The sequence below is a fragment of the Mobula hypostoma genome, chromosome 12 (assembly GCF_963921235.1).
Source record: "Mobula hypostoma chromosome 12, sMobHyp1.1, whole genome shotgun sequence".
NCBI classification, from domain to species: domain Eukaryota; kingdom Metazoa; phylum Chordata; class Chondrichthyes; order Myliobatiformes; family Myliobatidae; genus Mobula; species Mobula hypostoma.
In genome coordinates, this window is record NC_086108.1 from 24,468,884 (window position 1) to 24,486,736 (window position 17,853).

The window sequence follows — 17,853 nt, forward strand, 5'->3', positions numbered from 1 at the left end:
ATGACAAGACCTCTAGAGGATATCAAAGTTATCTTCGGCAGAGTAATGTTCCAGAGAAGGGAAATCAGATGATTTTTTTTTACTGTGACTATTTAAATCCTGAGGATCTTCTGAATACAAATCCATTAAGAGTAGGCTTCCTCATGAAAAGTAAGATACATAGTAAAGGCACAATTGCATGCACAGAGTGGCTCCAAGGCCTCATGTAAGTTTAGTTACAGCAGGATAGGTCAGAGGATTCAGAGTTGTAGTGAGTTAAATTACCCACTACCAGTTCAGATGCTTGATCATGTAGGATTATACCTGTTCCTGAACAATGGTGAAGTGGCACCTAAGGATCCTGCACTCCTGCTCCAAAGGTAGTAGTGAGAAGAGAGCATGGCCTAGATGGTGGATGCTGCTTTCTAGTGGCATCACACATGCAAATATACTCAGTGGTAGGGAGGGCTTTGCCTGTGATGGCCCACCATCAACAATAATCATCTGTAAACAGTTCACAATCTCAGTGTTAACCTGCAGCAGTCTGCCGCTCACCCACAGCCACACATTGAAGGCAGTTGAACTCTCCATAGCAGGGTAGTACATGAAACGCGGTCGCAGGAAGGCAACATCCATTATCAGGGGACCCTCACCATCTAGGCCATGCTTTCTTCTCGCTGCCGTCATCAGGAAGGAGGAACATGAGCCTCAGGATCCATACCACCAGGTTCAGAAACAGTTACTACCCCTCCGCCATCAGGCTTCTGAACCAAGGGGTTCAGCCACATCATTGAAATGACCCCACATCCTATGGACTCACTTTCAAGGACAATTTATCTCATGCTCTCAATACTTATTGCTTATTTATTTATTTATTTATTTATTTTGTTTTGTATTTGCTCAGTTTAATGAATTCTGCACACTGGTTGAATGCCCAAGTTGGTGTATCTTTCATTGATTCTTTTATGGTTATTATTCCATTAAGGACTTACTGAGTAGGCCTGCAAGAAGTTGAATCTCATGGTAGTGTATGGTGACATATATGTATTTTGATAATAAATTTACTTTGAACTTTGAAATCTTAGCAATTCCAAATATCACTGTTACTCATAGTCATAGAGAAACATAGTGCAAAACAAGACCTTTAACTCACTAAATCCCTGACAACCAACATCACCTAGTTCACAGGGCAACCAAATCTATGACAACCAACACCACCCCATTTACAGGATACCAAATCCATGACAGCCAACACTACCCAGTTTACATGACAACCAGCACCACTCTGTTTACACTGCATTAATTCCATTTTTAAAAAAAACTCTTCAACATTCTTGTCAACTCTACCCAGATTCTACCATCCTCCTGCACAACCAGAAACAATTTACAGTGTTCGATTAATTTAAGAAACCAGTGAACCCAGAGAAAACCCATTATGATCCCAAGGAAAATGTGCAAAAAGACCACACAGACAGCAACAGGGTTAGGATTAAAACCAGCTCACTGGAGCTGCATCCATCACCACCACCCTCCACCTGGACAGAAAAGACACATACGTTCGAATGCTGTTCATAGACTTCAGTTCAGCATTCAACACAATCATTCCTCAGCACCTGATTGGAAAGCTGAGCCTACTGGGCCTGAAGACCTCCCTCTGCAACTGGATCCTAGACTTCCTGACTGGGAGATCTCAGTCAGTCCAGACTGGAAGCAGCATCTCCAACACCATCACACTGAGCATGGGGGCTCCCCAGGGCTGTGTGCTCAGTCCACTGCTGTTCACTCTGCTGACCCACGACTGTGCTGCAACACACAGCTCGAACTACATCATCAAGTTCGCCGATGACACGACCGTGGTGGGTCTCATCAGCAAGAACGATGAGTCAGCATACAGAGAGGAGGTGCAGTGGCTAACGGACTGGTGCAGAGCCAACACCTGTCTCTGAATGTGATCAAAACAAAAGAGATGGTTATTGACTTCAGGAGGACACGGAGTGACCACTCTCCGCTGAACATTGACAGCTCCTCCGTTGAGATCATTAAGACCAGACTGTGCAACAGTTTCTTCCCCCAAGCCATCAGACTCCTCAATACTCAGAGTCTAGACTGACATCTACATCATTTTTTATTATTATATTGTAATTTGTCCTCTACTGTGCCTATTGTCTTGTTTATTAATTATTGTAATGCCTTGCGCTGTTTTGTGCACTTTATGTAGTCCTGTGTAGGTCTGTAGTCTAGTGCAGTTTTTATGTTGTTTTACGTAGTCTAGTGTAGCCTTGTGCTGTCTCACATAGTTTAGGGTAGTTTTGTGTTGTTTCATGTAGCACTAGGATCCTGGAGGAACGTTGTTTTGTTTTTACTGTGTACTGTACCAGCAGCTTATTCTTGAAATGACAATAAACTTGACTTGACTTGCAAGGTAGTAGCTCTACTAACTGTTCCACTGTGCCAACAGAGCTCAGATTAATTCCACATGACCACCAATACTAAATGTAAATATGGAATGCATAAGGATGAGGCTACATTTGGAGTACCGTGAGCACTTTTGGGTCCCATATCTAAGAAAGGATTGTCTCATATTGGAGAGGGTCCAGAGGAACATTATCAGCATCATTGCAGGAATGAAAGGGTTAATATACGAGGAGTGTTTGACGGCTTTGAGCCTGTACTTGCTGGGATTTAGAAGAAAGACGGGTAAGCTCACTGAAACCTTTCAAATAATGGAAAGCCTAGACAGAGTGGATACGCAGAGGCTGTATCCACAAGATGGGAGATTGAGCACACAACCACAAAATAGAAGGACACCCCTTTAGAACAGAGATGAGAAGGAATTTGTTGAGCCTAAGGCTGGTGAATCTGTGGAATTCACAGATCTGTGTAGAGCAAGTTATTCACTATATTCAAAGGTTTATGGGAGAAGGCAGGAGAACGGAGTTGAGAAGGAAAATAAATAAGTCATGATTAAATGGTGGAGCAGACTTGATGTGCTGAAAGGTCTAATTCTGCTCCTGCCTTTTGGACACACTGTTATTTTTCATCAAAAGGGATAATCCCCAATCCATTAAATTAAAACAAGATTGTTGCAATCCTTAACCTCTGCAAGCCTCACAAATTCCTTTAAAGATTACAGCTCATATCACATTCATTCTCCAAGCTAGTGGACAATATCTCTCCCACCCTACCTCTCCAGCTCTTTGACAAGGGCAAATTTGGACCTTGGTGGAGCTGATGTGCACAGGTTGTGTCCTCACCACCCCGGAGGTGACTTCAACATAAACAAAACATCAGCACGCCAGTGAGCTCCCTGTCCATGGCTTACTGTTTGACACCAATGTTCATTACTGAAGACTGTCAAGACATCAGATGCCTTATGACTGTAAAATGACTCAATTCCCTGCAACTCATTGATGACACAACTGCAAATGATGTACAATCATTGGCAGACCTCAAAAATGCATCAGCACAATCTTTATTGAACATGGAGATGAAATTTGAAATTTTTGAAAATAATATCAATAACAGCTGGAGAGAAACACCCTATGTTTGTAACATGTTTTGCAAAGTGAAGCATGCATTTTGCTTTAAGGCACAGTTTTCGATACTGTAGCTATTATGCAGACAACACTGACTGCTCACATTTGCTTGCAGATATACATTACAGTGTTAGTCAATAACATGACTGGACTACCTCATGGTAGAAAGAGAGGAGCCCAGAATACTATAAACACAGGCAGCAACTGGCAGCTTAGAATCTGATGAACTGCAGTTTATTTTCTTTGGTGCTGTTGACCACAATTTTAGATTCAGATTTATTTATCGTAAGTATATCAAAACATACAGAGAAATGTGTCGTTTGCATTAACAGCCAACACACTCAAGGATGTGCTGGAGATAGACCTCAAGTATTGCCATGCATTCCAGTGCTAACGTAGCAAAACCACAATGTTCAACATGACAACACAATATACCACATTGAACACAAGCAGCAACAACAACAAAACAAGCCTCTTTCCTACCTGCCCATCCCTTCACACCCAGAGGCTTTGAACTGCAGGATAGATGATCTCTGAGGCACCAGTTCCTGGCCTTGGACTCTAAAATTCATAGACATTTAGTGGGTAACCTCCAGTCTCTGGCCCGGACAGACCCTCTCTCTCTGGATTTACCAAATTCAGTCTTTCTACCTCCAGGTTCGCTGAGCTCTGGACTTCGACAACCTCTGGGCATCGATCTCAAGATGTGCTGATCACAGGGTTGACCTTCTTCGGGCCTCAACGCCAGGCTTGAACTTTGCACCTTGACCCCAGGATTCATGAATCATGAGTTAGGCCTTTGGGCCTTGACCCCAGTTCTAGCTAAACAGCAGTTTTACCTCCAGGCTTTGACCAACCTAACTAATGGGATCGTAGACCTTTGACTGCCCAGTGCTTTGGGCCTTGGTTTCTGTACTCATACAGACCTCAGATCCTGATAGCCTGGGGTGTTACTAGCCCTTGTGACTTGTGCCTATATGGACCTTTGACTCAGGATTCGGCAACCCTGGGACCACTAGTCTTCTCAGCACCTGTCCATCCAACCTGACCTCAGGTTCATGACCTTCAAATGCAGAGCTTTCTAACCTACATACCAAACACAGCTTTCTGACCCAGATTCTTCATCCTTGTCCGTAACTCCTAACATGACCCCTAATTAATCACACTCTCCTCCAAACCATTCCTACAAACCAAAAACAAAAAACAGGTCTGAGCCATGGCAATAACAGATACCACAGCTCGGCACGAACTTGACCCAATCCTCGGCTTCTGCCCCTGTTTCTTCCTTTACTGCCCCAATCTCTTACTCTCACTCATCCCTGTTTCTAAACCTTAACCTGACTTCTATCTCCCCACAGTGTCCACAAAACCACCCTACAAAGCTCAAACAATCTACCAAACCTGAGCCAGAACCCCACAGAAAATAAATCTACAAAACCACCATGTCAAGAATTGCCTGGAAAAAGAAATTTGCAGTGTAACCTGGGACATCTTAGTTGATAGGGCAGCAATTCACAGTGGGAGATTATTTACTTACAATGACACAGTAGGTCCTGAGGCACACCAATCTCATCAATCCCTTTTGCCTTCATTCTCTCTCAGACCTATCAATGAATATTTGCCACTTCTGTGCATTAAAGCATAACTTGCAGTGGCCCATTCACTTATGTCTTTAGGAGGAGGGTGGAACTGTAAAACCCATGAAGTTAGAGGAAGGATGTGTGAACTCCACGCAGAAGGCATTTAAGATCATGGTTGAATTCAGGTCTCTAAAACAGTGAGATGTCTACTGTAACTGCTATAACTCTATGTTGGCCGTGAATACAATCAACACCCTTTGACATGCCTCCAACTGCTAAATCAGCAATTGAATAACACTCCACTCAACATAACAGGATGCCAAAATAAACACCAATTTCATGTCTCTGTATCATGGTAAAAATATTATGCTTTTATATACTTTCTTGTCAATGATAGATAGAAACACAGAAACATAGAAAACCTACAGCACAATACAGGCCCTTCAGCCCACAAAGCTGTGCCGAACATGTCCTTGCCTGGTAAATGCAATTAGAAAATTCTCCTCTTGGCGTGTCAGTTAACAACTGCCTTACCACTTGGACAATGCCCATAGATTGAAAAGAAAATGCTACATCTTTGCATAAAGAACAAAAGTAGGAACCATAATGTTCTTCAATTCTGTACATTGTCATAAGTTTGTAAGCAACAAAACAGAAAATTAAATCATACCTGAATGTCCCAACAAACACTTGTCCAAGTGCAAGCTCCTTAGTCTGGTTATTGTAACCATAGAAGACATCCCTAAACCAGGTCTGATTTAGAGAAATGTTGGCATCAGCACAATCTGTACCACCGGTGCAGGATTCAGAAATCAGCTGACACATCCGTCCATCTGAAGCTAGTTTGTAATCTTCAATACAACTGAAGAAAAGAAAAAAAATTGATTAATCATAATAAATGGAAGAAAACATAACTTTACCTTTATTTAAAACTGCAGGTCATACAAATTAAAAACAATATCCTAATACCAAAAGAGATTTTTAGAATCACCTAGAAGTGAGAAGCTAAAAAAAAAGAGAATTGAACTGTTTGGAGACATCATTATTTGGGTAAATATACATCTTTTATTTCAACTCTATTACTAAAGAGCTGGAAGCCTAATTTTCATAAAACCAAGGAGTTAGACTATCAACTTCTTGTTTGACTTGAGTTATCAGTCGTGAATCCTTGATGCATTTGGCCAATGATGAAGAATCATTAACCTGAAGCATTAACTTTGTTTCCTTTCCCTTGTATCGAATCCAATGCTGTTGAGAGTCTTCAGCATTATTGTATTTTCAGATTTCCAGCATCTGCAGTTTTTGCTGCAATTTCCAATGACTGAACATGTCCATATACATGCACATCATAATTCCTTAACTTCCGAATTATGTGCCTTAAAAGTTCAGTTTTTCCAACTTCATTATAAAGCAAAAGTATTCATGAAAAATTATGTTAAATATTTTGTTTTTTTTTGTGATTGCAAGTAAATTGTGTTACCATGCCTATCATACTTAACTAAGAGGATTAAGTAAGAACAGTAACCTTATGTTGATAATGGAGCACTAGCCTTTTGGCATACTTTGTGATAAGAGGAGCTCCTGCTCAGATTTTCTTATTTTTCCTGGTTGATGAATGTCAATAATTATATTTCTGTAACATTTTAAAGACAACTCCAACTTACTTAGCACTAATTGCAAAAGAAATATGAGAAGTCATGAATCAATGATAACACAAAATTATATTAACTTTGCAAAACAAATGCACTGCAACCATATGTACATTTTCTGATCAGACATGATTTCACATTTTTCTTTCTCCTAGTCTGAGTATTTTCAGAATTTCTGTTATTATTTTGGATTTCCAACATCTGAAGCACTTTTTTTTTGAAGATATTCATGTATCATTTCACCTTTAACTTGGAACTTTTAATTTTATTCACCTTTGAGTCTCAGTTTATCCGAGCACTTGGCACTTCATTTTAAAGGTGATCGTAAGCTGAAATCAAAAGGCAATGACTGTTCCTACTTCCATTTTATTTTGCAAGTTTCTAATTCTGTGGACAATTTAATTCTTTGCTAGCTAAAATCCAAAAATGGAGTTAAATCTATTATAGCCAGAAAGGTTTGAATTTTACTTTAGATCCACTTTATTCTGCAAGTTTCTAATTCTGGGGACAATTTAATTCTTTACTAGCTAAAATCCAAAAAATGGAGTTAAGTCTATTATAACCAGAAAGGTTTGAATTTTACTTCCCCCAAATGAAATGATTTCAGAATCTGTCACAATTATTAGCAACAATGCCGTACTCCAACATTTATGAGAAGTATCATGGAATGGACCATGTCCTTTTGCATAGTCGAAGCCATTTAATTCTCTCATTATAATATCTATGTGCTCTTTTATGTTGCTGTTTCCAAAAGTTAATTAATAGAATAAAGTTTTCAACAGCTTTATAGATGTCAGTAGCTTAAAAGTAACAGCAGCATCCAGTTCCACAATGCATCAAAACATAGCACTTCCAGGGAGCACTGATAAACATAGAAACACACAAAAAATACTGGAGGAACTCAGCAGGACAGGCAACATCTATGGAAAAAAGTGCAGTCGATGTTTCAGGCCAAAACCCTTCAGCAGGACAGGAGAGAAAAAAAAGCTGAGGAGTAAATTTGAAAGGTGGGGGGAGGGGAGAGAGAAACACCAGACAATAGGTGAAACTTGGAGGGGGAGGGATGAAGCAAAGAGCTTGGAAGTTGATTGGCAAAAGAGACAGAAGACCACGGAAGAAAGAAAAAGAAGGGTGGAGGGAATGGACCACCAGAGGGAGGCGATGTGTGGGCAAGGAGATAACATGAGAAAGGGTCAAGGCATAGGAAATGGTGAAGAGGTTGGTGGGGGGGGGGGTGGGTGAAGGAAGGCATTACTGTAAGTTTGAGGAATCAATGTTTATACCATCGGGTTGGAGGCTACCCAAGCGGAATATAAGGTTTTGCTCCTCCAACTTAAGCGTGGCTGTATCCCGACAATGGGGGAGGCCATATCGGAATGGGAATGGGAAGTGGAATTAAAATGGGTGGCCACTAGGAGATCCCACTTATTCTGGTGGACGGAGCGTAGATGGTCGGCGAAGCGGTCTCCCAATTGACGTCGCATCTCAGCGATATACAAGAGGACACACTGATAAACATAAACCACTTGAAGCAATTTCAATGTCTGGCAGTACACTCTGTTTTTAAAAGGTACCCTTACACATTCTTTACTTCTCATTTACGAAGGAAAATACCTACACAGATAAAAAAAATAATGCATCAGAGGCATGTGCTGAACCTTTAACACTTCCATATGAATGAACATACAAATTAGAAGAGTGAAAAAGATGTCTTCTCTGCCTAAATAAATCTTTCTTAAGTTTTAGATTTGTCCACAAGTGGAAACATTCTCTCCACATCCAACGTGCCAAGTCTCCTTAGGATCTCGTATTTTTATCAAATACCCTCTTAATCTTCTAAGTTCCGTCAGGTATTACCCATGCTTGTCCAATCTTTCCTCAGAACACAACCTTCTCATTCCAGGCGTTAATCTAGTAAATGTTCTTTGAATGTATCCAAGATATTAGATTAGATTATGAGAACTCTCAGTCCTCTTTTATTGTCATTTAGAAATGCATGCATGCATTAAGAAATGATTCAATGTTTCTCCAGAGTGATATCACAGAAAACAGAACAAACCAAAGACTAACACTGACAGAACCATATAATTATAACATATAGTTACAGCAGTGCAAAGCAATACCATAATTTGATGATAATTATCATTCTGTCTTAAATTCTTACTTCAGTATTACTGGAGTACTCTAGATGTGTTCTTACCAATGTCTTCCATAACAATTTGTGCAAATTCGGAGATATTAAAGGGAGATATTCCAGCAGGACCAATGAACAGTGAGCCAACAGGCAGAATGACTTACACTTACACACTGCTTTTTGTAAATACAGAATATTACAACCATGAACGACTTTTGACATGAAGCGAACTTTGTGATTGCAGAATCTGGCCACTAATTCACACATATTAAGATGACATCAACAAGATTAATATGATTTAATGATATGGATGGAGCACTTGGAGGACACCCACATAGCTACAGCAAGAACATGTAAACTCCACTCAGACAGCACCCAAAGTTGGAAATGAACCTGGATCTCTGGAGAATGAGGCAGTTGCTCTAGCTGTGACACTGTGTCATTCAATGGAATCTCCCCCAATTTGCCCAAGAGCATGCAGAAATTTAGCTTCATGTTAATGCAGACCATACGATTGCTCTTGTCAGGCTAAACATGGCTTGGGAAATAGTTACTCAGTTTTTCCAGCCATGGCATTTGGAAAAAATTTATACTTCTAAATATCAGTGGATTTGATCATTATTTTGAAATGTGTATTTTTTGTTTTACATTTTGTTGAAAAGATATTTGAGCACATAAGAAATAGAAGCAGGAGTAGGCCATCTGGCCCGCTAATGTTAGAACTTCCAGTCATTGATTTAAAACATCAATGCTTTTTAAAGGGTTTCTACTAGTTTGTGGGAATAAATAACAGCAGAAACCATGATCACGGTAATTAATTTGACACTTGTTCCAATTTCCTTGTGTAAGAATTTGAGTCAACAAAATTTGTATAGAAAACTACTTGATGAATGATTAAAATTACTCTCCTTGTTTCCTCCATCTCTACCCTCATTTGTCTGTCTGCTGCTGACATTGTTTAGACAGATTTGTCTTTGCCAACTGTCTTCAACTTATTATTTCTGAAGCGAATAGTTTTTCTTTTCAATAACACAGGTTTTTCTTTAAATGACTAATCATCTCTTTTTAACAAACAATTGTCAGTCAGGCCAATGCCTTGAGAATTCTCGTCACAAGATTCCCGGCACAGCGGCCTCTCCGGTTCCAATCAACAGTAAAACTTCTCACCCTGTTTGTCTTGTCGATGATCAAAACCCATTAAAATCTGCAAGTCTACCTTGCTAGCAAGCTGGATAATGAAGATATTGCACAGTTGCAGCCTAAAGCGAGGAGCATGCCCTTGTATCACCCCACATCCTCCTAAACGGGGAGTGTTGCATTTGAGGGCCCAAAGCATTGTTAATGATCCCTTCTATTCATCCCACAATCTCTTTGACTCAATACTGTCAAGAATTTGGTATAGAAGCATCAGAACTAGGACTCCAGACAAACAGCTTCTTTCCTCATTCTGTGAGACTAATGAGTACCCTGCAACTGTGGTCTTGTCACTAGGACAGTGAACTGTTTATTGTAATGTTTTTCTTTTCACCTGTGCTGTGCACTTCACATGCATTTTGAATTATATTTTATGAACTTATATGCAGTAATATTTTTGTTTCATGTGCTCTGAGTGATAGATGTATCGTGGGAGCGCTGTAGTCTGGAGGAACACTGTTTCATTTGGTGATATATATGTACAGTTAAATGACAGTAGAACTCCGCAATGGACCGTTCCAAGCCTGGCTGCGAAAGGAGGTGGGTTGGCATGGGGCGAGCAACCATATCAAATAAAACCCAGAGTTACAGAAACACACCAACAGGAGCTCCACGGACCTCCACCCTGGGAGGGGAAGTAACTTCACCTAGAAGATGTATGAAGTCATGTGACGAAAGCCGGAAGTCTGTAGAAGCCATAGGACTGATCAGTCTTCTATAAAAAAGAGACTGCCCAAGGAACACCTGACAATGCAAAATTGAAGCTGATATGAAGAAGATGGGCTACACCTGGGGACAACTTGAAAGACTGGCCCAGGACAGAGGACCACGGTGAGCTGCTGTCAGCAGCCTCATTTTCCAGTAGGAGTGATGGACTAAAGAAGAAATGACAATAAACTTGGACTTGAACTCCATGGAGATTTCTCTTATGTCCATTAGTAATTTCAGACAGGTCCTTAGACACATTTGCCAGACAAAGCCATCTCTCCTGATTATATCAGTAGTTTTATTTGCTTCTGCTGAACTGAACCAGGCAAGAGAATATGTGGACATAAAATTCTCATCAGGAGACAGTTCAAGTCTACAGAGTCCAAAATCTTTCAGCTGGAAACAAAGGCAGTGAACATCATATCAGCTGGTAGATGGCAGGAGAAATATGCAACAGAAAAAACTGCTTTAAAAAATCAAGTGAAATGCTGTCATATTTGTGAAATTTTGTATTCTTTGCTGAATCTAATTAAGTTTCAATGGTAGGAGCTTAATCATTTTAGCAACAGAATATGACTGACAAACAGTCCCTCTTTACTAGCACCTCAAGTTTTGTTGCTTCAGTTAATGACTTCACATCAAACATGTAGGTTTGAGCAGCCTGGTGCTATATTAAATCCAATTTCTCTGACAAACTGAAGTAATTATAAACTTTAGGCATGTATTATTCTAATCAATTGAAAACGACCTTTCGTTTATTTGGAGTTCTCACTTTATATAGTTTCTTACTGAACAGTACTTACTGATTATAGCATAAAACTGTCAGAGAATGAAACCGTTAAAATAAATGTGAGAAGAACCACAGAGAGCATTTCCACTTAATCAGTTCAGAATTTCAAATTTGACCTGTCACATGTACCACTGCAGCTTTAATACAGATATTCAAAGACACAAATATTACAACTAAAGTTAGTCATCTTAATGTGAAATGTCTACCTGCACACAGAGTTGTAAAAGATGTATGGCACTTTGGGAACAAAATAGAAAATTCTCCCAGTTTCCATTCAGCATCAGTGAAGGTATTAAAACGTAATTTTCTAGACAGTGTTGGATTTCATTTTCATGTAAGTTAGATTGTAGCAAGCCCAAAAAGTAGGGGAGAAAACATTATACCTTTTCTTAAAATAGCTTTTCAGCAATTGGACTCATTGACCTTAATTTTATAGGTAACTTTTGTTGACTGCACTTGTGCAATTTCTAATTTTTATACTTTTATCTAAGTTGTAGATTTTCCTTTGAGTTCTGATTACATTGTTCTGGTTGGTCTCATATAATCATACAATTTCAATCAATTCTGTTCAACTGTGGCTTCAGCTTGACATCTAGTAAAAAGATACAAAACATCTTTCTGCAATACTCTTGAGGGAGTGACAGAGCGAGAGTGAGAAGCATACATCCACTTCTACTCACTGTTTTCTGTAGCTGCTATTGATGACACTACAGCACCCACTGGAAGCTCAAGCAAGGTTATCTCTTCAACTGAACAGTGATAGCTGTAAGGAACGTACTAATACATACAGGACAATTTTTTGTTTTTGGGAAATGCTGAAGCATTTTAATAAATGCCCACTTTTTCAGAAAATGTAATCCTTTCATTCTGCAAGATTTTTTTCTTTACCAATTCATTAATTTTCAAAATATTATTTTGAGTTCAAATCTTCCATTATTAAACTTACAGTAGTGGCTTTTGGGAGGTTAAATTTGCCAATGTAATTGATATATATTTTTTTCCTCTATATATTTTTCATAGAAGAGAGAAATACAAGATTGAGATTTATTCAATTATATTTCAACTAACTGGTACAAAGACAATAGAAGGGAAGGGAAAAATGTGGATAAATGTGAAGTTATCCACTTTGGTGGCAAAAATAGGAAAACAGATTATTATCTGAATGGTGGCCGATTAGGAAAAGGGGAGGTGCAACGAGACCTGGGTGTCATTATACACCAGTCATTGAAAGTGGGCATGCAGGTACAGCAGGCGGTGAAAAAGGCGAACGGTATGCTGGCATTTATAGCGAGAGGATTCGAGTACAGGAGCAGGGAGGTACTACTGCAGTTGTACAAGGCCTTGGTGAGACCACACCTGGAGTATTGTGTGCAGTTTTGGTCCCCTAATCTGAGGAAAGACATCCTTGCCATAGAGGGAGTACAAAGAAGGTTCACCAGATTGATTCCTGGGATGGCAGGTCTTTCATATGAAGAAAGACTGGATGAACTGGGCTTGTACTCGTTGGAATTTAGAAGATTGAGGGGGGATCTGATTGAAACGTATAAGATCCTAAAGGGATTGGACAGGCTAGATGCGGGAAGATTGTTCCCGATGTTGGGGAGGTCTAGAACGAGGGGTCACAGTTTGAGGATAGAGGGGAAGCCTTTTAGGACCGAGATTAGGAAAAACTTCTTCACACAGAGAGTGGTGAATCTGTGGAATTCTCTGCCACAGCAAACTGTTGAGGCCAGTTCATTAGCTATGTTTAAAAGGAAGTTAGATATGGCCCTTGTGGCTACAGGGGTCACGGGGTATGGAGGGAAGGCTGGGTTCTGAGTTGGATGATCAGCCATGATCATAATAAATGGCGGTGCAGGCTCGAAGGGCCGAATGGCCTACTCCTGCACCTATTTTCTATGTTTCTATGTTTCTATGAAAGCAGGATTTCCCAGTGGCCAACCATTTCAATTATAATCCCCATTCTCATTCTGACATGTCGGTCTATGGCCTCCTCTTCTGCAATGATGCCACTCTTAGGATGGAGGAGCAACACCTTATATTCCATCTGGGTAGCCTTCATCTTGATGGCATGAACATCAATTACACAAATTTTTGATCATTTTTTCACTTCCCCCTTCTCTCTTCTTCATTTACCCACTCTGACTCCCCCACTTCTCCTCACCTGCCTCTTACCTCCCCTAATGCCCCTCCTCCTTCCTTTCCTCCCATGGTCCACTCCCCTCTCCTACCAGATTCCTCAATTTCCACCTCTCACCTCCCAGCTTCTTACTTCATCCCCTTTCCCCACTCACTTGGCTTCACCTATCATCTTCTAACTTGTACATCTTCCCTTCCCCTCCCCCACATTCTTATGCTGGCATCTTCTCCCTTCTTGTCCTGATGAAGGGTCTCGGCCCGAAACATTGACTGCGTATTCATTTCCATAGATGCTGCTTGACCTTCTGAGTTCCTCCAGCATTTTGTGTGTGTTTCTCTGGATTTCCAGAATCTGCAGAATCTCTGATGTTTAGGATGGAAGGATTTTGTATTTGGACCAGGAAGCCCTTTGCAATTAAACACTTTATTTCAAAACCAAAGTAATGACAAAGGGAAATGGCCCATATCATCTGATTTTTTTCCAAAGTACCCATATGTCACAAGCCATAATGGAGATTACCAATCATGAAGTTTTAAGAAACTAAGAATCAAATAGGTTATTTAGGGTCAGCAACAAAGAAGATTACACTAAATTGCTCCATTCTGTGAAGTAGCTGTGAGTGGGACTTTGGATTTTTCCCCAGCTAAACATACAGAGCAAAACCCATTTAAATAACCAATTCTATATACCATGTTTTATTCTTCACTTCAAAGAAGACTGCTCAGTGCTCAAAACTGCATGTTTTTATCTCCCTGGTAATGCTCCCCAAATGCTCCTTCATATATTAACAACTATAGTGGTGCTGCTTCAGGCATCCATGCTGAACTCGTCCATTTCATCAAATTTGTCTCCAACTTCCACCCTGCCCTTAAATTCACTTGGTTCATTTCTGACACCTCCCTCCCCTTTCTTGATCTTTCTGTCTCCATCTCCAGCAATAAACTGTCCACCGATACCTTTCATAAACCAACTGATTCGCATGGCTATTTTGACTTCCCTAACTATCTCTGGCAAAAATGCTACTCCCTTAACTCAGTTCCTTTGTCAATGCTGAAACTGTTCCCAGAATGAGTCATTTCTTTCCAGGGTATCAGAGATGAGTTCCTCCTTCCTCCTCCATTGCCACTGCCCTCACCCGCATTTCCTGCATTTCCCAGGCATCCACGCTTACCCCATCTTCCAGCGGCCTTAACAGAGATAGAACTGTTTTTGTCCTAACCTACCACCCCATGAGCCTCCACATCCCACACATCATTCTCTGCAACATCCAACATCTCCAAAGGGATCCTATAATTAAACGCATCTTTACCTCCCACCCACATTCTGCTTTCCACAAGGATCATTCCCTCTGCAATTCCTTGTCCATTTGTCCCTCCCCAGTACTTCACACTGCAAGTGGCAAAATGCTACACCTGCCTATTTACCTCCTTCCTCTCCTCCATTCAGGGCCCCAAGCAGTCCTTCCAGGTGATGCAACATTTACCCCGTGAATATGTTGGGGTCATCTATTCCAGTGCTCTTTATGTGGCCTCCTCTACATTGGTGAAACATGTCATAAACTGGGGAACCACTTTGATGAGCATCTCCACTCCATCTGCCAAAAGCAGAATTTCTCAGTGGCCAACGATTTTAATTCCTATTCTCATTCCCATGTACATGGTTCTAACTCCATAATCAAGTTCGCAGATGACACCATGGTGGTTGGCCTGATCAGAGGGGATGACGAGACGGCCACAGGGACGAGGTCTAGCACCTGGCTGTGTGGTGTGCCGACAACAACCTGGTCCTTAACACCCAGAAGACCAAGGAGATCATTGTGGACTTCAGGCATGCTAGGAGCCACACTCACGTCCCCATCTGCATCAACGGAGCTGTAATGGAGCGTGTATCAAGCTTCAAATTCCTTGGTGTCCACATTTCTGAGGATCTCACCTGGTCCCTGAACTCCTCCATCCTGATCAAAAAAGTGCAACAGTGCCTTTATTTCCTGCAGAGCATCAAGGAAGCTCACCTCTGTCCCAGGGTACTGATGGACTTTTACCACTGTACCATTGAGAGCATACTCACCAACTGCATCTCAGTGTGGTATGGCAATTGTCCCGTATCGGAACGCAAAACACTCCAGTGTGTAGTGAAAACTGCCCAGTGGATTATCAGCACCCAATTGCCCACCATTGAGAACATCTACCATAAACGCTGCCTGGGCAGGGGGAAAAGCATTATCAAGGATGCATCTCACCCTAACCATGGACTTTTTACTCTCCTCCCATCCGGTAGGTGCTACAGGAGCCTCCGCTCCCGCACCAGCAGGCACAGGAAGAGTTTCTTCCCTGAGGCTGTGACCCTGCCCTGCTGAACCTCACATCACAGCGCTAAGCAGTATTGCACCCATATTGTACTGTCTCAGTACTTTTATATTTGTGTGCTGTAGCACTTACTTTTTATTCACAGTTATTTTGTAAATAACACTATTCTTTGCATTTCTGGTCAGATGCCAACTGCATTTCATTGGCTTTGTATCTGTACTCGGCACAATGACAATAAAGTTGAACCTAATCTAAACTATTCAGTCCATGGCCTCCTCTTGTGCCATGATGAGGCCACCCTCAGGGTGGAAGAGCAGTATCTCGTATTCTGTCTGAATAGACTACAACATGATGACATGAAAATTGAGTTTTTCTTACAGTAGAAAACATTTTAACTCCCTCTTCCCTGCTTATATTTCTCACTTTTGCCTCACCTGCCTATCATCTTCCTCCAGTGCCCCACCTTCTTCCCTTTCTCCCAAGGTCCACTGTCCTCTCCTATCAGATTCCTTCCTCTCTGAACCTTTGTCTTTCCCACCCACCTGGCTTTACTTATCACCTAGCTCTTCTCTTTCCCCTCCCCTCACCTTTTTATTCCAACATTTTCCCCCATCCTTTCCAGACCTGAAGAGAAGTCTTGGCCCAAAACATTGACTGTTTATTCATTTCCATAGATGCTGCTTGACCTGCTGAGTTTCTCCAGCATTGAGCGTGTGTTACTTTAGATTTCCAACATCTGCAAAATTTCCTGTGTTTATGTTTTTTTAAAATTCTGGTAAAGAACTTCATGGGCATAAAGCGTGATTAGAATATGGTCGGAGCATATTTATGTCTAAACAGGTTGATGTAAAGGCAGCCCAAGTTCAACACTCTTAATATTCTATCTGTTTGATATAGTTTGTTAATTAGTTCTGCATCTATTGGCTCATGATTTGAGTGGATGCACACCCAAACCATTCTTTTGCCTACTAGGTCCAAGGTACTCACCATTTAAATCTATTGTCATGCAACTGAACTCAGCTCTGCGGGCAGCCACCAGAAAATACAGTCAACCTAGTGTACAGCTCCCAAAGCTTTTGAATATTGTACCTGCCACTTCTATCGGCATGTTATGGAACATAGTGAGGCTGTGCATTCCTACAGCACTCCCTCTCCAAACTTGCCAGATTGTGTCAGAGACACCTCCTTCTGATCCTTATACTTTGTCAACCTGCACTCCACTGTCTCTCTGTAATACTATATCCTGCATTATTTTGACCCCTTTATATGACTTCATTATGCTGATGCATGGAACAATCTCTCTAGATACATACAAACAAAAACTTTTTACTACCTCATAACATGTGACAATAATAAATGATTACCAATATTGCAGCGGGTGCTAGCAACCCTATCTTGTCAACTGGAATTAATTTCCAGTGTCTGTACTGTCAGACTTCAACCTCCAAACAAATTATTTTGCAATAATGATGAAAGAAAATAAATAAAGTCAACAATGAAAATTTGACAAGTCTTCAGCATTATCATTATTAATCAACATGAAGGATATCTTAAAATATATTGGAATTGACAACATTAAATGCACTTCCCTGACTTTCTTTAAAATTGTAATGATGAGACATTTTCCTTGATGTGACCTGCGAGGCCAATTGACTTTTTCATCTGACCCACACATGGTTATTAGATAAATGTACTTTGAAATCTAGCATGCTTATTATCAAAGTATATAGATGTCACCATATACAGTGCCCATAAAAAGTATTCAACCTCCTTGGAAGTTTTCATGTTTTATTGTTTTACAACATTGAATCACAGTGGATTTAATTTGACACTGATC

The 17,853-nt window shown here is 40.6% G+C and overlaps 1 protein-coding gene across 1 annotated transcript in view; it reads right to left on the reverse strand.

The window, feature by feature from the left end:
- The window catches only part of astn1 (astrotactin 1), a 2,838,691-nt gene that overhangs the window by 899,893 nt on the left and 1,920,945 nt on the right, over window positions 1-17,853 (reverse strand). Inside the window, exon 13 of the mRNA XM_063063753.1 lies at window positions 5,766-5,957. Coding sequence (XP_062919823.1) covers window positions 5,766-5,957 — 192 coding nt within the window. The remainder of the gene's footprint in view (window positions 1-5,765; window positions 5,958-17,853) is intronic.